This window comes from Mustela erminea, chromosome X (assembly GCF_009829155.1).
Source record: "Mustela erminea isolate mMusErm1 chromosome X, mMusErm1.Pri, whole genome shotgun sequence".
Taxonomy (NCBI): Eukaryota; Metazoa; Chordata; class Mammalia; order Carnivora; family Mustelidae; genus Mustela; species Mustela erminea.
Genome location: NC_045635.1, coordinates 7,010,644 through 7,034,974, shown reverse-complemented (window position 1 = coordinate 7,034,974; position 24,331 = coordinate 7,010,644). Strand labels below are relative to the sequence as shown.

General features: G+C 46.6%; 1 protein-coding gene across 6 annotated transcripts in view; it reads left to right on the top strand.

Annotated features, from left to right (window-relative positions):
• MID1 (midline 1) overlaps positions 1 to 12,299 on the top strand; it is a 338,332-nt gene extending 326,033 nt beyond the window's left edge. For all 6 annotated transcript variants that reach the window (XM_032330088.1, XM_032330089.1, XM_032330090.1 and 3 more), the window contains exons 8-10: positions 448 to 609; positions 4,616 to 4,823; positions 9,740 to 12,299. In XM_032330088.1, the coding sequence (XP_032185979.1) occupies positions 448 to 609; positions 4,616 to 4,823; positions 9,740 to 10,088 (719 nt within the window). In that variant the 3' untranslated portion in view covers positions 10,089 to 12,299. The remainder of the gene's footprint in view (positions 1 to 447; positions 610 to 4,615; positions 4,824 to 9,739) is intronic.
• Positions 12,300 to 24,331: the final 12,032 nt, after the last annotated feature.

Sequence of the window (24,331 nt, the reverse complement as noted above, 5' to 3'; positions counted from 1 at the left end):
GATGAGAGGCACAAAAGCCACCGACTGTGCGGACATCCGTGGAACCAACTTCTACGTGATTCGGGGCTCTTCTCACCTGCTGTGAGGCTCAGACTTGATGAGATTCCGATTTCACAGTCACGCTCATGAGTGTGGCGCCAGGGGGCCGGGAGCGGAACCTGTGGTGACTTGCGGCTTACTTCTCCTCGCCACGGCGTGTCGCGCACGGACACCACGTGCAGCCCGCCACACAGGACTGCCTTGGCTGCCCCCGTGTTTACTGAGCAGAAGCTGCGATATCATCATTCTCCTGGGGTTTTCCATTTGGGGCACACAGCAGGAATATATAATAATAAATACAGGTTGGTCGCCCACTGTAGGTGGAAGACAGCCCTTCGGTTTATTAGCGGGCTCCCTCGGAGATGCAGAAGTGACAAAGAATTGTACCTTGTCTGCTTGGCTTCGCAGGTCTGTGTAACTCGGCCGACAGCTGGATGATCGTGCCCAACATCAAGCAGAACCACTACACGGTCCACGGTCTGCAGAGTGGCACCAAGTACATCTTCATTGTCAAGGCCATCAACCAGGCGGGCAGCCGCAGCAGTGAGCCTGGGAAGCTGAAGACAAACAGTAAGTGCCGCAAGCTCGGTAGAGCTGTCGCCTCCCTTCTGCTCTCCTTTCGGCCGCCTCTGTCCCCCTTTCTTTTCCTTCTGTCTGCCTCAGGCATCGTCGACAGGCCCGAGGAGCAAGTCAAGAGCCAGGGTGGTGGGGCGCAGTTGGCGTCAGACGCCTCTGGGGTCCCCAGCTCTCTCGACCCTTAAGGGCTGTGCATCCGGCCACTGCTCTGCATCGACTTCAGACCTGCTCGCTCTTCTAACAAATAATCCCGGAGGGGTTCTTGTGAGAATTAGAACAGATGTGTGTGTGTGTGTTTCTATTATATATCATATTTAAAATATATATTTATGCTTTATATATTTATAAATATTTATTATTTTATTTATATATATTTATTTTATTATTTATATAAAATTTTATATATTATATAAGATATATGAATATAAATTATATATATAAAGAGAGAGAGACCCTGATAGACAGCAAATTATTTTTCCATAACGGAAGAGCAAATTAGTAACTCTTTCTTCAAGAATTCCTTACTCCAGATATCTGTCTAGGTCTATGATTCTCAGAAGCAGTTCTGCCCTCCACACCCCCAGCCCCCCAGGGACACTGAGCAATGTCTGGAGATATTTTTGGCCGTTAGAACTGGGGTGGTTGCTACTGGTGTCTAATGGTTAGCAGCCAGGGATGATGCGAAACACCCCACACCCCACACCCCACAGGACACAATAAGGAAAGATCTGGCCCATATATGTGTCTTGTAACACTGTCATCTCGCTCGCTGTCTCTGCCCACATGTGTTTTCTTTTATCCTCTCTTTTTTCTTCACTATTTTTGATCTAGAAATATGTTCTATAACATGGAATTTCTTTGCATAGGACCTCCCAAGAGAAAGCAAAAGGGAGTGTGTCGATATGGGACCGTGTTAGACAGTTGCTCCTAGTCACTGGGGACCATTAACTGCTTTTCTAGAAGAATCCTCACTTAATGCAAGTCCTCGATTTCAGCAGCCAAATAACTTCATTATACTCCAGGCATATGAATTTCAGCCACATACATTTAGGCGTGAAGCTCATTTCTCCCCTCAGTATTTCTGCTGGTAAAGAAGGAAATGTTTTTAGAGATTCTGTAGGAAAAGAATTAACAAATACATACACTGAGGTTAATTGTGTAGAAGATGTCTCTGAGACATCGAACGCGTGCTTCATCAGTTCACTGAAGAGATCGCATTCATTTCATGTAGACAGATAATGTCATCTTCTGTTTCTAGACATGCGATTATTGAACAGATGTTATCAAGTTGTACACGAGGAGTCGGCGGACTTTTCTGCACTGTGCCAAAGAGTAAAGATTGGAGGCTGTGCACGTCAGATGGTCTCAGTCACCATCCATTCTTATCCCCCACCTGCCACCGCAGTGCGAAAGCAGCCGTGGATTACCCATAAATGAATGGACATGCTTGGGTTTCATTAAAACTTTATTCACAAACACACGCAGTATGCTGGATTTGGCTTGCAGGCTGTAGTTTTCCAAACTCCTACGTGCACGATATTACAATGAATTGAATTCTTTAGTAAAGTAAATGATTAATTTGGCCCTTGAACTAATTTGTCCTCATCGAAGCAAAAGCCTTGGACTTGGACAGAGTAGATGATGGTGCATTTGAGAAACACATCTGAGGCACAGGTGGAATTTGCTCACTGAGGATGCAGGGTTTGGGTTGGGCCTGACCTAAGCTGACATGGGGCTGCTCCACACGTGTGAAGGTGAGGGTATGAGTTGAGGCGAGATGGCGTACATCTCCTGTCTTCATGAGGCCCGTCTTCCTGACAGCTTTGCCATTCTGATATTCCTCGAAGTGCAAGCAGCACACAGCCTCCCTCTTCAGTGACGGCTGCCTTTATGAAACCACCCCGCTCCCCGGCCTGCCCATTAACGTCCACTTGTTTTTATACCCAATCTCTCTTCCACCTTTAAAAATGGAAGTATTTTGGGGCACCTGGGTGGCTCAGAGGGTTAAGCCTCTGCCTTCAGCTCAGGTCATGATCTCAGGGTCCTGGGATCGAGCCCCGCATCGGGCTCTCTGTTCAGCAGGGAGCCTGCTTCCCCCTGTCTCTCTGCCTGCCTCTCTGCCTACTTGTGATCTCTGTCTGTCAAATAAATAAATAAATAAATATTTTAAAAAAAAAAAAAAGGAAGTATTTTAAGCAAAACTGTCTTCATACTCACCTTGCCTTAGTTCATACTTTGTCCCTAACAGTTGCTGGCACGATCATTCCTGAGGACAGCAGTGTTTCCCAAGACAAGCTGAAATTCAAACTCAGCATGTAACCCAGCAGCTCTTAGAGCCTCTGCCAATGTGTGTGCCCTGATCCGCCCCTGAAGCTTTTCCTCAGCATCCCCTTTAGGCTTTTCTGTGATGTGGACAGAAATCTAAAATGGGTCAGCAGACGATCCAGCCTGCCACATCTGGCTGCCTGTTTTTATAAATAAAGTTTCATTGGCACACAGCCGCACCCGCCCATTTCCCTCTCGTCTCGGGCCGCTTACACACCACAGCAGCAGTTAGGTAGCCACACAAGAGACCACATGGCCAGCCGAGCTGAAAATACCCATCTGGTCTCTTATCGGAAAGATGTGCTGACCCCTGTCCGAAGAGAAAGGATTTGACCGGTGTGCATGTCGTGTTTGTATCCAGGTGACAGCTAGAGATACTCTGACCCGCGCGGACGTGACACAGCACTCATTGCCCCGTGCTCTGCACGCCACTCTCTCAGCCAGGGTCGTGGATTTCCCCAGCCAGTGTACCGAACTCTGCCCACTGGCTGCCTGAGGGCGGGCCTGCCAACTACGGCCGTGGCCATGGCCATGACCATGGCCGGGGAGGGGAGTGGCCTTCAGACAACTTGGTATTTGCATGATCTCACAACTCATTTCATGCCTTTTAACACCGATGTGGTGTCGAATGACAGGCAGTCCTCCAGGACCATGTTACATTCTCAGAGAAGTAACAGCTATGACAAGACGCTCAGGGGTGACTCTGCCAAGATTTTCTAACAGTTCGATCTTCAAAACACAAATATGTATTTTATATATATTTATATATATCTTATAAATTACATATAGAGGGGCGCCTGGGTGGCTCAGTCATTGGGCATCTGCCTTCGGCTCAGGTCATGGTCCCAGGGTCCTGGGCTCAAGCCCCGCATCGGGCTCCCTGCTCAGCGGGGAGCCTGCTTCTCCCTCTCCCACTCTCCCTGCTTTGTTCCCTCGCTCTGCTGTGTGTCTCTCTCTCTGTCAAATAAATAAATAAAATCTTGAAAAAAAGTTACATATAGCAAGATCTTCAAAACACAAATGTGAATAATGAAATACAGGGGGCCTTATTTTATGTATATGTATGTATGTACACACACACACACACACACACACACACACACACACTCAGGAGTAGAAAACCCAGGTATTATGATCACATTTTTTTCCTGATCTTGTTGTGGGCTGAAAAATGCACATTTTTATAGTCATTCTGAGCTCATGAGACTCATTTATAATTTGCAACAGTTTCAGAATTATGTAAAGCCTTTATGTCAAAATCTGCAATCTTGATTTCTTTGGCTTCTGGTCTGTAGTGTACTGAGCGTGAATCCCATTTTAGGCTGGATTGAATATGGGAATGGTTAAAAATGAAGTCTTCACTTTCTCCTTCCCTTGGGAATGCTGTTTAGCCACTGTGTACCAGAGCTGCTTGTATCCAGCTGGGACCCCCGAAGATAGTTTCTACTACCTATCGTGGTTAATCCCCGCCCGTGCTACGGTTGAATCTTTAGCCTCAGCAACTCTAGATCCCCATCTCAGAACTGACAGGCTGGGCGTTCATGAAAGCAGGATCATGTTTGTATTCAATATTTTACCATGTTCTTAAAACCCAATTCTGAAAATACAGTATTGGTCATATTGAAATAAACGGTCCTCTTCTTTCTCTCTTTGTTTTTTGTAAACTTGTTCCCAGGCCAGCCATTTAAACTGGACCCCAAGTCTGCACATCGAAAGCTGAAGGTGTCCCACGATAACTTGACGGTAGAACGTGATGAGTCATCCTCCAAAAAGAGCCACACGCCCGAACGCTTCACCAGCCAAGGGAGCTATGGCGTAGCTGGAAATGTGTTCATTGATAGCGGTCGGCATTACTGGGAAGTCGTCATAAGTGGGAGCACATGGTAGGCAATGCTATCTGTTGTCGTCCAGTTACAAAAAGGCACATGTCATTCTGTACTTTGTCAGAGCATTCATCCGTTCCAGGGCCCGTCTTGCAGGAAAATATGCAGAAGAGCTTTTTGTGTCTGTTGTTGTGACAGTAGCGCTGCGTAACGAGCACCCCGGGACTTGGTGGCTTTAAACAACAATCATTCATGATTGCTTGCTCACTACCCCCTTGTGTAGGTCCGCTGCCAAGGCTAATCCCAGCCGGGCTTTGCTTTAAGCTGTAGATTGGGTCTAGGTCTCTTCTTTGTATCTCTTCCGCCTCTTCTGCCACGAGGGCTGCCCGTGTCACGTCTGTCTCAAGCCCGAGAGCACAAGCACAGCTAGGCCAGCCCATTCCAAGCCTTTGCTTACGTCACTGTCTACTAACTTCTCATTGGCCAAAGCCAGTCACCTAGCCATAGCCAAAGCCAAAGCTGGTGGTCTGGGGAAGTATCTCTCTCCCCTGGAGGTGAGAGGAAGGAGCGAATATTCGCAAAACCATCATCTGGTCTTCCTTTCAGCCAGTAAGAAAAACAGCTTGCTTTAAGTCCATCCATTTCTTTTTCTTTTTTACTTACTGCAAGAATTGTAGTTGAGTTGATTGAGTCCTGGTCCCTAACAGAGCTAGTCTGCTAACACTGCTCTTCCGTGCCTTCAAACACGAGTCAGCCGATGTCAGCCAGCGGCCGGACCTGGCCCTGTGCCTGTTTGGGTAAACTAAGTGTTGTGGGAACACAGCCATGCCCATTCTTTTCCATATTGTCTGTGGCTGCCTCTGAGCCACGCGGCAGGGTTGAGCAGTTAAAACAGAACCCTGTGGTCCGCAAAGCCAAAAATAAGAACTCCCCAGCCCTTTATCGAAAACGTGTGCCTATTCCTTCTCTAAAACATTACTCTTTGTCATCTAAAGAGAATGAATTTCTGTTGCCTTGTATGTTTTGTGACTCTAGACGGGGCCAACGACTGGAAATAGTCCAGAGCGGAGGGGCCGAGGCAGTGAGCAGTTGCTGGGAACCCTTTCGAACGGTCTGTTAGGTCCAGCGCCGTGCCTTCCGCCCGGCGAGCTCTGGAAAGCGGGGGGTGTCAGGCAGGGCGCGGTGTCTGCATTGGAATGAGCCAGCCTTTGCCTGGTGAACCTCACAAAGCTTACCTTGTCTATTCCGTGAGCCACGAACTGCCCCCCTTCCTCTGGCTGGCTGGCTGACAAACACCTGTTCTCTCCTGCTCTTTTATTTGTGTGGACCTCGCCTCCTCTAGCACAGCTGTGCGCCACGCATGGTCTAAGCATCCTGCAGATGTTCCCTCCTTCGTTCATCTTAGTAGACCCCAGTGGTAGGCGCTAGAATCCCCCATTTACAGTTGAGATGACTGGGGCGCATGCCCGTTAGCACAAGGTGGCAAAGCTCGGAGGCTACAGAGTTAGGAAGGCCGCAGTCAGGGCTCAGGCTCGGACCCAAGGCTTCACAGACCTTTCTGTGACAGGCTAGTGAGCCAGTGTTGCAGTTCGGCAGGCCAGATGATTTTTATCCCGACGACTCAGCTCTCCGGTTGTAGTGGGAGGGCAGCCGCAGACCGTGTGTCCGTGACTGGGCATGGCCTTGCGCAAATAAAACTTTATTTATAAAAACCAGCAGAGGGCCCAGTTCGGCCCATAGGTTACAGTTTGCTGATCTCTGCTCTGAAGCACCATGCTCTGTTCTTGAAACCTAGTTAGTCTTTCGGGTGTACAGTGGTATGCTTGATGAGCGATAGCTTGCTAATCCTTGCTTAGAAAGAAACACCTCCGAACTGCGTAACCCCAAACGAGGAGTATCATCACAGTGTTATGTTTGAGATAAGGAAGCTAAATCACTTATTGTGTCTTAAGTCCCTTATGGTGCTGGTACAAGGCCACTGAGATCTAAAAAGTGAAAACATAAGCTTGGGTGTCTCCTTTCTCTCCAGAACTGTACCTATGTCGGCCAGGCAAGAAGGTTTTCTTCTGTTGTGATCCTCACAATTCTCTTGGCCCAGAACATTTTCCTGTTCCAACATCCTGCCAGAGGATGGAGGACAAATCCTTCCGCCCCACTCGGCTCTGGGCCAGATTCGGCATTTACAGTTTTTAGCGGCACTGGGGCAAGATAAAAGCCTGAAGGAAAACACGATGAATTTTTCCAGGTGCAAAGGAGCAAGCATTTCTAGTTAATTAATGTGCTTGTATTAATCTGGGATAGACTCCAGTGTCTAAATAATTACAACTCCATTAATAATTATTTATGATAAATGATACCTGATCATTATGATCTCATTCCCATTGATGAATGGTGAGGGAATTTCCAGCAGACCCCTTCAGTTATATAAACACAGATCGGTATTACCTTGAAAACACCCTCCAGATGTCAAAACCAACTCAGGAGAGGGGGAAAATCTAAAATTAATTGCCACACTTCGGATCTTTACACACCGGATTGTGTCAGCTTCAGAAAACATCTCATGGAGAAAGTAGTTAAACATTTCCTGGGAGGCGTTCGAGGAGAAGGGGTGACCCGCGTGATCAAATGCTTGGGACACCTTGATTTACACCAGCTAATGACACATCCATTTTCTCATGAAATATTGTCCTGACTTTCAATTAACGTGTATGTTATGATCCCTGCAATTGGGGCGTGTTAGCATTGCTCTGAGAAACATAATTTTTATACTTCATGAATTCTCCAAGTGTCACTGCGTAACTTAATGGAACATTACCTTGTGCCCGCACCTTTCAAGCTCAATGGAAATACGTACATCGTTTTACAGATTAATGATAACATAATGGTATTTTCCTTTGCTTAATGGGCTATGCACGGAGCTATTTTCTTACTCTCTAATGCTGTTAATGTGCACTTGGTGTTTTATGAAATGGTGTTAACTCACCGTGGGTTCACGCGAAGACGACTGGGCCAGAAGTCAAGAGGGGAGGGGCGAGATTCCGGCTTCTGCTCCTAATTGTAACTTTCTCTGTGTTTCTCCCATCGCTACATGAAGGCAGTCATACCTGCCGCTGCTGCTTCATAGCAGCTTCAGTGAAGGTTCAGATGGGAAATAAACAGTCAGAGTCCTTTGGTACAAAGTAAAAATGGTGCCCAGAAACAAAAAGGAAACAATACAAACGTGGCTAATTTTGTTAAGCAAATGCAGGTTCCACAGTATCTGAAAAATGGAAATAGTGTCTGCGGGGCATAGTGAACATCGTGGGGGGCCAGTAGTCCAAAAAAAACCTTTCCAAAGTGTCTCTCTGGCTGCTGTCTGGAAAAGAGTGTTTCCCCACCTCTTAGAAGTTCTGGATCTTGGCAAAGCCTTCACAGGGGCAGAACCTGACCCAGCCTCCCACTGGGAAAGGAATCTGGGAAAGGAATCTGGGAAATGCAACCCCAGGATTCTCCCCGGATGCAGAACCAGATTGGCCAGAAACAAGAGAGGAGGCCAGGCTGACGGTGGGCAGGCTGGGACACTAGGCTTACCTGAGGATCGAGTCCCTCCCTCTTTTTAAATTCAGGGGTAGCATGTTCTGTTCGTTTTTCTGTTTTTTTAACACACCACTCTTAAAGTGATTTTATTTTAAATCTAACTTGTTATTTTTTTTTTAAGAGTGTCATTTTCTCAAAGACCAATGAAATTGGTTTTCTTTTTTTTTTCTCTGCACTGGGTAAGGTGCCCTATGTCAGTATTGGCTTAGACTGGTTTCTGCTCTAACATATTAAAGGTTGAGCTCTGAGTCATTTACTCTTTATTAAAAATGATAGGCTTTGCTTATCTTAATCACCGAAATCCTGCAAATGTTAGGGAGGCATACCTCAGCAGGGTAAAAAGAGATTAAGGAGCTTAGAAGACTGTAGAAAGAATTCTTGACTTTTTTTAGCCATTGAGAGTATATTTGGAGTAACTGGGATATTCAGAATTTTTAAAAATGTAGTAAGAAATGTAATCAGAGGGGCTCTTGGCAGTGATGAATCACATACTTTCTGGTGAGGGACAGGATTACAGAGCTACATTTGCGGCTTTTTGAGTCATCCTAGGTTCAAATTCTGATTCTGGGACTTCTTAGTTAATGTGACATTCGGCAAAGATAATAAAACAGCAGTTACCCAAGATTACTTGCCGTGCCTTGTGCCCCAGATGTTACACATATTCTTCCCTTTACTCCCCAGAATCACCCTCCGAGATGGACGCTGTCCGTGTCCCTGTGTTGTAGATCTAGGAGAGGACAAGGAACTTACACTGGAAGTGAAAACCATTCTCCACAATTACCTGTTGTAAACTGTACTCGAAGTCATGGAAAATGGCAGACATGGGGGTCAGCCGAAAAATTCGAAGTAGGTCAGAAGGAGAAGTCTAGGGTTGTGCTATTCAATATGGTAGCCCTGAACCCCATGCAGTTAATTGAAATCATTCAACTTAATTAAAATTAACTAAATTTAAAGTCTGGTTCTTCAGTCTCAACAGGCACAGTTCAAACACGTGGCTCATGGCTACCATACTGAATGGGGCAAAACATTTCACTCATTGCAGAAACTGCTGTGGAACACCACTGGCCTAGAGAATTCATTGTGTGGGCCATGATGCGTGTAAAGAACAAACAAACAAACAAAACCCAAAAGGGAGCGAGACTCAAAGTTCTAATTCTCTTGTAATGTCCGAACTAAAAATAGGAATATGAGTTAACACAGCGGTCCATGTCTGCTCACTGTGTCTTTGGGAGGAAGGTGATGAGGGACACTTGTTGTAGGGCCTTCGCCAAGTTTTCACTGAACAAGCGGCAGGGAAAACAGCAAATCATGTTTTCGTGACCCTGAAAACCAGAGAAGAGAGGTAGTGGCCATGTGCAACCCGCCTCATGGTTTTTGCTGTCACTGTTTTGTTCGTGCAGGTATGCCATTGGCCTTGCTTACAAATCAGCCCCGAAGCACGAGTGGCTTGGGAAGAACTCTGCTTCCTGGGCGCTGTGCCGCTGTCACAACAATTGGGTGGTGAGACACAACAGCAAGGAAACCCCCATCGAGCCAGCCCCCCACCTCCGGCGCGTCGGCATCCTGCTGGACTATGACAATGGTTCCATCGCCTTCTACGATGCTTTGAACTCCATCCACCTCTACACCTTCGACATCACCTTCTCGCAGCCTGTGTGCCCCACCTTCACAGTGTGGAACAAGTGCTTGACCATTATAACTGGCCTTCCCATCCCAGACCATCTGGACTGCACGGAGCAGCTACCGTGAGCACCTGGCCACGGGGAGCTGCTTTCCGGGGAATACAAAGGGTCGTGGCCACCATTTCAGGGACAGAGAAAGCACAGGCTTCCAGAGTGATTAAATGTCGCCAAAAAGTGTCCAGAAATATCAGCTAGGATAGGACTCGAAATAGGCGATTCTCCCCTTTTACTGTCTTTTGTATTAAGTACACGCTTTAATAATTTCTTCAAATTTTTCCTGTATTTGCAGGAAAATTTATAGATTATTTATAAAAGAAACATAACCGGAATTACAACTCTTAGACATTATTTGATTTTGCACATTAAGAGGCCCAGAAGTTTACCAGCTCTTTTCAACAAACTTTGTGTCATCACGGTCTGTGGGCTTGAGGAAAAAAAAAATCTTTTATAGTTTTGTATGCTTATTCACCTCCTCACATCATCGTATCTCATACTGATCCCACCGTGGGTCCTGTTGCCTCGACAGTGCGTAACAGAATATGCAGTTACCTTAAAAATAAAAAATAGTTTCGAACCTGGTAGGGCAGCAAACGGGCTTTCTTAGTCTGCTTTATTTTGAAGTGTTTTCAGTGTGATGTCAAAACCGTCTTGGATCAAGAGAGAGATTGGAAAGAATTAACTTGGGAATCTGCCATGGCCCAATCTTTAATCGCCCTCTGATGGCTGGTGGGGTCACATTGGACAGAAAGGTTCTGAAGCCTTTGGCCACGTGTGACCTCACCCTTCCCAGGATTCAGGGTTCTGGGAGAACATTAAGAATGAGCTTGCCATTAAAAATAGTCACTTTGAATCCTACTGATGATTCAAAACGTCATAGGCTGATTTGTCTTTGATCGGCAGTAAGATTCTTTTTCATGACCTAAATGTATTTCGTTCTTCCTTTTAATAGTTTCTTTAGGCCTGTGACATCGCTTACTACATTTAATAGCTGTCCTGTCTCCCTCTCCCCCAAATCATTCTTCTTTTGTTGCTGGGGATGAGGAAATTAACGTTTTCTGTTACAAATGGTAGTACCACTTTGAATTTTCTTAGCTCTCCAGGACATCAACATGGGGCCCTGACTGTCTCTACCACGTCCAGATATGACTCACCCCCAAATACTTAATATTTATGAGTTGGTAATGACAAGGGACGTTGCATAAAGTACTCTTTACTAGTATGTGTGCCTCCAAAGTTATAAACAGACTTTTCTTAAACACATCTCGAAAGATGTAGAGGTCCCTCTGTATTCTAGTATAGTTCACCATAGAATTGTAAAACAAAAAACAAAAAAAAACAAAAAAAGAACAAAACAAAACAAAAAAAAAACCCAAAAAAATCAAACTCACTATTTCCATGCTGGAACCCGCTCATAGAACCTGCTAACAGAATGTCAGGTGGGATTCTGGGCCTGCTGATCTGGTAAAATGGAATGGTCCATGAAGCAAGGCTTTCATAAGCAGCCCTTGGACTTGGACCGGGAATCCAGCATTGGTTCTATCTTGACGAAGGGTGTGACATCTGTAAGTCATTTCATCTACTAAAATATTTATCTGAGCTACTGAGTTGGCCATTTTGACTGAACGGACTGATGGATTTAGGCATTGTTTTTAGCAATTTTGTTTTTAACCAAATCAACACATTATCTCCCTGAGATCCGTCCATAGACCCGCTGTTTCCGCACGGCGCTGTGTGAGCCCCAGCCTAGACCCATGGGCTGCGTCACGCCTGCTTCTGTCCTCTTCACCCCCAGAAGCTCTCCTTTTTCTTAACAGATAGAGTTTATATATTTACTATATTATTTATACCCAGATGAATATTTTGATAGCTACTTAGGACAGTTCCACATCTAAAAGATGGACACCTCAATGGAAAAAAGTTAATCATTCTCTGGAAACTTTTTTTTTTTTTTTTACGGTATAAAAACAACGTGTATTTGCCTTCCCTGAACGAACTGAAAGGGTTGTAATTTTTACATACTGTTTTTGGTAGCTGGATAACGGATATTTTAATGCACTTTGTACACTAACAGGTTTTAAATAAAAGGGTCTAAAACTCAGCTTCTGAGTTTTTTAAAATCATGGTTGCCAGGTACCAGTAAACGCTACAGTTTGCCTTATGATGTTAATGTAAAGCATTTACAAGGACAATATTTCCATGAAGATAATGTTTTTCAATACAAAGAAGTTACTACTCGAATTTTCACTGCAAGCCATTTAGTTTTTGTTTTGGCTATTTTTATAAGGACAAGAGGGATCATGTTATAATTTGGTTGTGGAAGTATCACTCTTTGCTAACTTAAAAACCTTGTGGATAGCAGTAGTTACTATTTCCATGTTGTCATAGTTACAAGAAAATATGTATATGGTGAAAGGCCACAGTGTTTACCTTCATTACTGTAATGATGTAGAAAAGATTTCCATGTGGATTTTTTTTTTTAAGTCTAAAAAATACACGCCATAAACATCTGCTGCAGTACAATTCTTTTAAGTGGACTGGGGTCACAGTATTTTGTTTTCGAGGTCCTGACTTCACAGGAAGCATTGTGACACAGGGGAAAAAGAGATGGCAGTGCCAGTTACATTAATACAGCCAAATTGATGTGGCACCAACCAAGGCTGCCATGTCTGATGTCGTGCGTGTGTGAAGAGGGCTGTTGCCATCTTGAAATTCTGCGTAATATTTGAATGGGGGCCTGCACCCTTCGTTTTGCGCTGGGCCCCCAAAATTCTATAGCCAGTCCTCATAACAGAACTCAGAAACAGGGTACTTCTCTTCCTGGTGGATACAAATGAAGAAACCTGGATCCAACGTCAAGAGTGGCTGGCCGAGTAATTCAAGTAGGAATCCAAATGGATTAAAAGGAGAATGGCATGGGTGAAGATGTTCTTCCCAGCTTGAAAAAAAAGAAAAGAAAAGACTTCAAAAACTGACTGCAAATGTTGGTGAGGATGTCTGCTGGAGAAGAGGAAATGGCCTGATGGCGCATGCGCTAGTTGATCGCGGTACTGAGATAACTGACCCTAAGCTTCCCAAGAACTGAACCAGCGCTGTCCGGTGAACGGGGGATTCCCTTTCAGCTCCACGCACCTGTGCGGTGCCTGAAGAGAGACACACGTGCACGCTCGCCTACCGGTGCTGTTGGTGTTGGGAAGTTGATGATCTGGTCTGCCCTTACCAAATGTTAAAAAGGAGACAAAGACCACGATGATGGGGGCAGGGGGATGTGTTTGAAATTGTGTTTCTCAGCAAGGGGCGATTTGGCAATGTCTGGGAGAGGGTGCTCTTGGCGTCTAGTGGGTACAGACCAGGGATGTTGCTCAACAGCATCCGGGCAAAATATCAGTGGTGCTGCGAGGGGGGAAACTTGCTCTTAGGGGCTCTTCAAAACTCACAAATAATGTTTTACTGTTCCTGTCATTGGTTCAATGCCCGAGAGCGAAAGAAAAGGGGACACCACTGCAAAACCTTCACTGCAGTGGCTCCTTCACTTTAAAAAATATATATATTTACAAAACCATGGTAAAAGCCTGGAATCTGGAAAGCAGTCCCAGCCCGTGTCCGTGGGAATGCGGGGCTCGGCATCCACAAGGATGTGGGTGCGATCGGCTTAGCTGGAAATGCCCAGCCGACTCTGTAGGCCGCTCCTTTCAGCCCAACAAACGCAGCCCCTGGTACTTGCATCAGGCTGCCACGCCCTTGGTCCTGACTGGTCTGGCCATTGCTGTTGCTTTCTAGTTCAAAATAAAATCCTTTTTGTGGTTCCAAGGCCCTCTGTGTCGCCTCTCTCTGTTGCCTTTTCATCTTTGTGTGTTTTCACGCTCATTGTTTCCACAAGTATTTATTCACCATCTGCCGGACTTTTTGAACTACTTTGTGACCTAGAACGTTTCCTTTTATTCCTCAAACCCCGACCAACTATCCCACTTCTCTCCATTCAGAACACAGTTACTAAGCTCCAAAACAGTCCTTAGGAAATTTTTTTAAAAAGAAAAAAAAAAAAAAACAATAAAGGAAACCTACACATGAGTGGAGATCCAGAACAAGAATGACTTGATTTCGAGTCTTCTAGAAGGCTTGGAAGAGGTGAGGACAAGGGGGACTGGAGCAGAGGAGTGAGGCTTTTCACAGTGGAGGCTGCTACACGCCCAGTGGCCAGCCCATAAGTCTATCCCTGACCGCATCCTGTGGCTCCCGGGACTTGACTTTCATTAGCGGTACAAGCCCTTTCGATGGAAGTCCGCGTGCTGCAGAGTGGCCGTGGGTCTGCAGCGCCAGCACCACCTGCGAGCTGGCGAGTAATGCCCGTTCTCCAGCCCTAACCCCCCCCCACCTCCTCATCAGCATCTCTGGGCGCCGGGCCAGCAGTGAATTCGAAGAGGCTCTCCGGGGGACGGGGATGCTGGCAAAGGTTTGCGAAGCTCAGCTCGGGAGGGCTTTATCCGGTCCCCTATCCCCTTTGAAAATGCACTTACAGCCTGCTTTAGAGGCAGCATGATGTAAGGCGGTCATTCGTAACCCGGCAGAGCATTAAAATCGCCTTGTTTACAAATGCTGATTCCTGGGTCCCCTGCTGGCAGATCAGGGCTGAAAGAAGGTTTCGAGGGTGGCCCAGCACCCTATCCTGTTGACTGAACAGATTCTAAAGTGCCGCCAGTGAATTATTTGGGGGTTTTGCAGGGCAAACTCTGCAGTAACTGCTGCAGTCCGCAGCTATGGAGTGAAAGCAGCCCTAGAGAATATGTAAATGAATGGGTGAGGCTGGGTTCCAATAAAACTTTATTTGCAAAAACAGGCCTGGCGCTGCCTTTGGCCCTCAGCATCCTTTTGCTGCCTGCTGCTGTAACAGATTTAGTACCCAACTCACCACGGTGCGTTCACGATCCCCCTCCCTGAGGGCTCGGCGGCGTGGCTCTGGGCCTCTGAGCTCTCAAGTCCTTTCCACCTTTGAATTACATCAATTCTGAAAGCACAGAACTCGTGGAGTGCGCGTGGAGTCACCGAGTGCTTAAGACAGGGCCACTCAAAGGTTATTAGAAGATTCTTTCAATCGGTAGAGTAGGGCGTGTCAGTTCTAATGATTAGCGTTCCCTCTTTCATAATTTTGACTTGAATCAGCCCTTCTTATAAGTGACAGGTGTGGAAAATAGATTCCCTTTAATAAGAGTTTTGAAGTACAGTTAATTTGAACTTTTGAAACTGAACAGACAGCGCTGTAATTAATCACCTTTCAAAGTCAGCTTGAAGGGCATGCCAGACACTCCAGAGAGTGGCCCGCATCTTCCTCTTTTTTAAGTTATTATTTTTAAAAATACACAAGCAGACATGCTGAAGAAGATAGTTGCTTGTGATGATAGTAGGAGCATAAAAAGGGAGACGTGTGCAGCTTACAAAGTCCTCCCTTGAGTATCATTCTTGTGTGGGATGCACATTCAAGAACAAAATTAAAAAATGGGGTTAAGGCCTTATGGAAAACTTTTCTTGTAGCTGTCCTATCTTAACATGGGCGATTTATGGAGAGGAATTCAGGTCTCCCTTTGGATCTTTTTCAGCCATGTTCTCCTGGGAGAATTATAAAAGCATGATTAAACAGGAAGTATAGCAATTAACAGACAAATGTGTCATGGCCAAAACCCAATTACTAATTAAGGAGAGACACAGAAAAAAATGATTTAATGAACATTGGTGCTTTTGCACGGTCTGTTTATTCTCAAAGCTTAATTTTTGATTATGGTCATTAAAAGGTATTCAATTTCAGTGAAATATGTCAGTTAATAAAGCTCACAACTTCCCCAGTCTTATTTTCCCTCCAGCTTCTGCCCTCTCGCGCCTCCTATTTTCTGTCAAGCTTCTCACAGGGTGGCTCAGATGTTCCATTTCTAAGAAATCAGAGAGGGAGATAAACCATGAGAGACTCTGGACTCCGGGAAACAAGCCAAGGGTCACAGGCGGGAGGGGGTTGGGGGGCCGAGGTACCCAGGTGATGGGTATTAAGGGGGGCATGTGTTGTGATGAGCGCTGAGCGTTATATGTAACTAATGAACCACTGAACACATCAAAAACTAATGCCGTATTATATGTTGGCTAACTGAACATGAGAAAAAAAATAATTTAAAGAATCAAAAAAACCCAAAATGTTCATTTCTGTTTCCTCACCTCTCGGCAGACCTCCCCACGCTCCGTCAGGCATTCAGGGCGTCCGCTCTACCAAACCGCGGGCGCTGACGTCGGAAACATGCCTGCGTCAATGCCGACGTCCTTACACATTTGATTGACCTCATTTTGACGTACAGCAGCTCTTGAGATGTTGGCAGCTTCTTTTTAATCCCTCCCTATGCGACGCCATCCATGCCACCTCCTCTGGCACCATTTTGTGCAGAAGCCTCCCCAGCCTCAGTGTCTCCGACTGATTTCTCGGCTACCTCAGCCCCTCATGTTGGCCTGCTTATGTGGTCATCTCTTTCGGACATCTGAAGGGCACCTCAAACTCCACATGTCCAAAACCGTGCTCATGCTCTCTCCCCCAAAACTTGCCTCATCCAACCGGTTTCATGAACTGCCCCCCCAAACCACAGGTTCATGTCCGGTGCCCTCTTTACCCTCCATGTCCCATCCATCACCAAATCCTGATGATTTTGTCTCTTAAGTATCTCTCTAATCCTCTCTCTGTCTGCACACAACCTCCAAGTCCAAGTCCAAGCTTCCTGATCTCTTACTCTACAGCTGACTTAACCTGCTAACTGGTCTACCTGTAACTCCACACTGCACCGCGCCCCCCAGAGGATGGAGCAGCCAAGGTAATCTTGAAATTGGGTCACATCACACTCAGCCCCACACACTCCTCCCGCCATTCTCACCCCCAGCTCCTGACCCCCACCCCTCGTAGGTTGACTTTAAAACTTTTGGCTCACCTGGGTGGCTCAGTGGGTTCAAGCCTCTGCTTTCGGCTCAGGTCAGGATCCCAGGGTGCTGGGATCGAGCCCCGCATCGGGCTCTCTGCTCAGCGGGGAGCCTGCTTCCCTTCCTCTCTCTGCCTGCCTCTCTGCCTACTTGTGATCTCTGTCTGTCAAATAAATAAAATCTTTAAAAAACAAACAAATAAACAAACAAAACTTTCCTTGAAGCTCTCCTGCAATTCCTGTAAGATTCTCCACGGTCCCTGTGTATTTCCCCGGTGCCATCTTGGAACACCCTCCCCTTAGTCTCTGCATTCTGGCCACACCGGCACAGAGCTTTACTCCCCTCACCTTCTTCCCTACCACTAACGTTTCAGATTACTTCTCAAGCCTCATTTCCCCATGACTCTTACCCCGATCCCCCTGTCTGAGCAAACTCCCCTAATCTCATAAAGCAATTCCTAACATTTGTCACAGTTGGAAGTTAGCATGTATTTAAGTTTCATTTACTAATTCTGTTCCTTTCCCCCCACCCCACTAGACTGTAATATTCCTGAAGTCTGAGGCCAAGACTCGCTTAGTTCAATGTTTGCCATGTAGTATGTCCTCAGTAAATATAGAGTAGAATTCTGATTTCTCATGAGTGTGTTCTACTAGAAACTTTCTCTTGAACCTATAACATCCACTATTCTTTTAAAAATTTTTTATTTAAATTCAATTTAGTCGATATATAGTGTATTACTAGTTTCAGGGGTAGAACTTAGTGATTCATCAGATGCATATAAAAGCTACTGATCATTCCATCCTGTGCCCATCACCCAGTTACCCTGTCCCCGACCCACCCCACCTCCAGCAACCCTCAGTTTTCTCCTAGAGTTAAGAGTCTCATGGTTTGCCTCCCTCTCTGTTCTTCTCTTATATTATTTTTCTTTCCCTTCCCCTATGTTCATCTGTTTTGTTTCTTAAATGCCACATATGAGTGAAATCATATGGTATGTGTCTTCCTCTGGTTGACTTATTTTGCCTAGCATAATACCCTCTAGTTCCATCCACATCGTTGCAAATGACAAGATTTTGTTCTTTTGATGGCTGAGTAATATTCCACTGTCTGTGTCTGTGTGTGTGTGTGTGTGTGTGCGTGCGTGCACCCACACACACCGCATCTTCTTTATCCATTCATCTGTTGATGGACATCTGTGCTCTTTCCATGTTTTGGCTGTTGTGGACATTGCTGTTGTAACATTGGGGTCCGTGTGCCCCTTTGAGTCACTATTGTTATATCCTTTGGATAAATACCTAGCAGTGCAATTGCCTTGTCATAGGTAGCTCTATTTTTTAACTTTTGAAGAACCTCCATACCATTTTCCAGAGTGGCTGCACAAGCTTGCATTCCCACCAACACTGTAAGAAGGTTCCCCTTTGTCCACATCCTCTCCAACACCTGTTGTTTCCTGACTTGTTCATTTTAGCCATTCTGACCCATGTAAGGTGGGATCTCATTGTGGTTTTGATTTATATTGCCCTGATGCCGAGTGATGTTGAACATAAGAGCTGGTATCCAAAATCTATAAAGAACTCATCAAACTCAACACCCCCCAAAAAACAAAAAATCCACTTAAGAAATGGGCAGAAGACATGAACAGACATTTCTCCAAAGAAGACCTACAAATGGCTAACAGACACACTATTCTTCTCTTAAAAGACTTACCTTAAAAAAAAGAGTCTTTTGTATTTGCAGAAACCACAAACAGTACAGAATAAAAAATCACATCAAAATGAAAGCTAGAAAATCTACCTTCTAGCAAATTCCATCCTCCCTTTATAGTGACCACAAATAATCAGCAAAAATAAAACCTTCAATTTGGGCAAGTAAATCGCCCATCCGTGTCTCCTGTACCCTCCTGCCCAGCTCCTGTCCCTGTGTTGTAAGTCTGCGGTTGTACTGATGTATGTCTCACTTGCCAGCTCAGCTCATCCCACACTCTAAGACAATCCGGATGCAAATAAAATGGGCTCCGAGGTATCCCTGTGGACCTAAGCCTTGGAGAAGGTCCCCTCTGATCTCAGTGCCCCATCTCCTCTGTACTTCCACCCAACTTCCCAGAAAGCACAGTCTCTACGCTCTTCCACGGTGTCACAAGAGTCCCCACCTCCTTCCTCATGCCACCCAGTAGCTGGGCTCTCTGTCCTTGTCCTCCCTCGGACTTGCTCTCTGGTGCCTACACTGAACTTCCCAGGCAGGCAGAAGCCCTCCACGTGGAGTTTCACCCAATGCCTGCATGGCCTGCTTATTCAGCTTGGTCTCACGTCACCGACGGGGTGCTCCTGCCTGCTTCTTTGCATGGGCTGATTTCTCTGGTTTCATTACCTCAGATTCTCCTCCCGTGTTCCCAGCTCTGTTACCTCACAGCCCCTTTAAAAGAACTGGTCACGGGGCGCCTGGGTGGCTCAGTGGGTTAAGCCCCTGCCTTCAGCTCAGGTCATGATCCCAGGGTCCTGGGATCGAGCCCCGCATCGGGCTCTCTGCTCAGCGGGGAGCCCGATTCCTCCTCTCTTTCTCTCTGCCTACTTGTGAGCTCTCTGTGTCAAATAAATAAATAAATAAATAGATCTTTAAAAATGACATAAATAAATAAATAAAAATAAATAAAAGAACTGGTCATGTCCATATTTCCCAAAGACCGTAGATCAAGAGCCACGCCAGGCTCAGCCCTCCTACACCATAACCACTCTATAAGAAACTCATTTTCAGTGAGAAAGACAGAGATGGGTAAAACTGCCGGGATGGCTGACAAGGTCGCGTGGAGCCCTGCAGTAGCTATAGTAACAGCAAAGTCGACTTCCAAGCAAGGAACCTTTCCTGGGAGGCGGCGTGTTTAGTAGGCAAAGATTCTTACTTTCTTTCCCTCCTGTGCCCATTTTCTCTTTCCCCGACCAGAGAGCGAGACCAAGAGCAAAGACAGGGTCAGCTGGGGCAAGCAAGGCCCGGCGTCGGGAAATCTGGAGTAGGCCCATCCCGAACCGAGCTGGCTGTGCAGCCTTGCGGTCGGGTCCGTTGCTTTTCGGAGTCTGTTGTCAGCACCCGACGAGTAAGTTACCGTAGATGATGACAGAGACGAATATTCTCGGTTTCAATCCCCATGTCAAGCCTCGGTTGAGTCCGTTCTTGGGGAGGCCCGTTCAGAAGCAGCCGGAGACCCAGACAAGAATAAACGTCCAGCCCGAAGCCCGGAACAATGAGCCCCACCAAAGCCTCCGACCCCCGGCCCCCGGGGAGCCAGTGCGCACAGACAGGGGTGGGGGTGTCCACGCGGCAGCATCTGTTATCGGTTGCCTCTGGCTCCCTCCCCGCATTCCAGGCCTGGCGCGCAGGACATCCTGAAATGGAGACGGCTGCTGTTGCGGGGGGACGTTTGAAACCTTCCAATGATTGACTGGAAGCCGACGTGCAGGGCATGAACCCTGAACCCCGGAGTTCACGGGGGCCCACCAGCCTGCAGAGCCCAAGCCCTTGATGCCGCCGGACAGGCAGTTCTCATTAAGCAATGCCACGGGACCTGGTGGCAAAACCGTCAGGCCGCCTGCCCTGCACACGCCACCCCCCCGCCACCCCCCTACCCTCAGGTTCCATTTCTAGGCCCTGAGGTGCCGGTATTTTTAACATTTCCCAGTCAGTCCATCTTTTCTTGGCAGCACTGATCCAGCAGTGCTAACATTTGTTGAGCAGGGGATGAGGTACACTCGTCCTCACAGATGGCCACGTGGGAAACATCCCAGGCACGGAGGGCGGCCCAGGGAGTCAGGCCCAAGAGAAGCTTCTGGACCATGACAGGAGCGCCACTCCGAGCTTCTGTCTGAATGACTTGGGAGAGCGACTACACACGCCGGGCCAGCCGACTTGCAAAGGCAGCTCCTCCTTCCAGAAGCTTTTGCCCTTGAAACCAGGAAGTCCTCAGGGGACAGCTCTGATTGGACAAAAAGCCACCCAGCTCGCGACAGCACCCGAGACACAAACGTGGAACAGTTCTTCATGCCGTCAGACGCAGCCGTCAGAATCATCCCCAGTGCGGAATGGCCAGGCTTCACGTTGCAGAACAACTGGGCTGCGGGGCGATTGACGTCATGTCACCTTCAGAGTTCTGGAAGGAAGCAGAGTGGTCGAGTGCTCACATGCCTTGTGAGCTGGGGGAAAGTGAGGAAGTTGTTCATTCTTGCTAATTACAGTCTGGGTGTCAAGGTCTCCTTTTCAGTTTAGGCAGGATATTATGAAATTCGTTTGCCTACGTATTTGGGGTCTGATGAGATTGCCGAGTACAATCTTGTACCTTCATGGAGACAAAGGACAGGAAAGCCGGTCTCTGTTGAATGTTTTTTCCTTTAACGCTTCTTCGTCCTGTCCCTTGTTCTGTGGTTAGTCTTCGGATGCCTGCTTTCACCGTCGCTCAGTCCTTCCTCTAGCTGTCCCTTCTTGAAAGCGGGAGTTCCCCACCTTGGCGCTGTGGACATTTGGGGGAAGACAATTCTTTGTCAGGGGGCTGTCCTCTGCGTTGTGGGATGCTCAGTCACATCCCTGCTCTTGGCTCCTCCCAGCTGTGACAATCAAATATATCTCTGGACACTGCCAAATGTCCCCTGGAGGGGACAGTCACTCCTGTTTGAGAACCGCTGGCCTAGACCAGTGCTTCAATAGTAACATCGACATCACATGATTATAACATTCTAATGTCACATATGTTCTTTCAAGATACCATTCCTTCTGTCCACAGGACCTTCTCACGTCACCTTCCTACAATGTTCTATCCCTTCCTCTCTGCTCCCAAGCCACTGCGTCACTTGCGGGGTGACTGTCAATAATGTGGCCATCACCCTGCTCATGGGTCAACGTCCCCGGTGTGCCCAGGCTGCTATCAGTAAAGTCGGGAGAGAGCGAGGCAGGAATGTGGGAAGAAGAAACTCTTCCAGCTTCTCCCTGGATCTGGAAGCTGCCAATAACCACACACCCAGGAGATCTGATTTGAGGTATCTGTGGAATTCAGATAGAAGGAATTTTTGTACACTTGCTGATAATATTATACAGATTACTATTTACAAAAAAAAAAAAAGGAGTGAAGTGACAATGTGAGTTTTAAAAGATACTTGAGAGGAATTTACTTAAGTTCTCATGATATTTCTCTGCATTGCAAAAATGGATTATTTCTGAGTAGCCCAGGAAATCCTGGCCCCTCACCGTCTACATCAGACCTCCAGGGAAGACCCTGCCCCCCGTCGCGGCCACACCATCGCTCTGTTGTCCTTACATTAAGCCTCTCTTCCCAAGGCTAACTTGAAAGGATAGTTTTGGGTTTCTGGTTTTGTTTTCTTTTTGCTACCATCTGGAAACGTATTCTACAGAGAATATAGGGGGCCGCTTTTTGAAAGAATATGGCAACCCCAAAACCTACCATATTTTCTCTTTCCTTCCTTTCTTACGCGGTTCAGGAGAATCCACAAATTTCTGCCTTTCTTCCCCGGGTGGATTTTTTTCTTCTCTCAGGACGTAAGCTCCCTGAAGGTGGGCATTGTGTTTGTTATCTTTTCTTATCTCTGGTGCACAAAGCAGTCGCAGTCGCTAGTTGGGTGCCTATCTCCAGTGGATGTTTGCTACCAAAAGGAAGGAAGAGAGGGTTTGGGGGAGGGAAGGAAGGAGCGAAAGAGGGAGGAAGAAAAATTGAAGGAAAAGAAACAAGAAAAGCAGGGAGGATGTCGGTGTTAGATTTATGTAGGACGTACTGTTTCAAGATCGAAAGAATCACATAACTGTTGCTTGGTTTCACCTGCTCTCACGGGCCGCCATATTGCCCAGAAGTGAGTCGTGCTTCTGGCCTCCAGCATCTCATGCAGAACAGAAAGAAGCAATGTGTGGGTTTAGATGATCTAAGAGATCCGATTGAATGAAAAGTGACAGCGAGAGAAAATAAGCAACTGTAACTAGTCAACAGATGCCCACATTTTCGAGTTACACACATTTCCATTAACTAATATTAGACAGGAGGACAGAGCTTCCGCTATGGAGCCATGAAAGACAAACAGAATGAGAATGAAAGAACAGGCTTCAAAGTCTTCCAATCCATTCCCATGCCCTTCAAGCAAAACAAAACAAACAAAACAAAAACCTTTTAATTTTCCTTTTCTACAGACTTTTGATGGCAACTCCACTTCTTGAAAGGTCCTCTTGATACCACATCAAGTTTTCAGCTCTCAAATTTAGTCCGTTTTCTCCAGTCTGGTCATGTGTATCGATTGAAGAAAATTGTGAAAACTATCAAAGGGTACGAGGGAAAAAGCAAAGCAAGATAAATGCCCCCGGTGTTCCAGGAATCACTTAATCAATGAAATATCTCATTTCTGAAAAAAAATTCATTTCTACTACATGTGGCTGGGTGGATCATTTTGCCTCTACATCCTGACTCAAGCTCTAATTCTGAATTCACCATTAATGAGAAGTGTTGTATATTTTTGAAGTGTGTTTAAGTCTTCTATTAGGACATGGGCCAAAAGGCAAGGTTCTCCAACTCATTAACCTGCTCCATAAACTTTAAACCGCTGTTTCCTACGGGAGGAAAACAGACGTGGGGTAGAGTTACTATTCTAATTCTTCCTTCTATTTCAAGACCGGTTTATCCCCATTTCATCTGAATGAAAATTGCTTGAGAACGTTTCCTCCCTTGTGCAATAAGCGGCTTAACAATTTAATTCTGGTTAAGAAATCCGATTGCTTCCATCGGTCAAAGATCCAGAAGCCAAACAAAAATTAAGAACCAAAGGAAATGCGCCCTGATGGCGTCGAGAGTCCCACGGAGGGCGCTGCCAATCAGCAGGCCGGATCGACCCTTCCGACCTTGTAACTCTGAGCCGAGCTCCCTCTGGCTTCGGCAGTGGGAAGGAGGAAGGAGTGTGGTCACGGCGCCGTGTTTGCCCACAACCTTCTCCCAGCCATTTCCTTCCCAATGAGGAAAGGGAGCCTTCGGGTTCAGTGTGTATGAGTTTCATTTGTTTTTCCACTTCAGGATTATGATCTTTGGCTGGGAATTTGGGAATTCTGCTTCTGCAGGCCTCAGCCTGAAAGCCATCACTTCTCCCAACTTCTCTAGGCGGGAGCTGGCGTCCAGGCTTCCAGGGGGCTCGCAGCCAGGGGTTTCTGCTCTGCTCAGGGAAGCCTGCTCATGGAGGGGGGCTGTTTTCCGGGGGCTGGGCCCACGCCCACATTCTAATGACAGGCTGGAGCCAAGTGCCTTTGCTGATTGGGAAAGCTCCATGCTTGCTTGGGGCTTTTTAGTCATAAAAAGCCTTTGCAGGCATTGTTCCCGAGCTGTTTCCACCTTGGCCTTGGGATCCT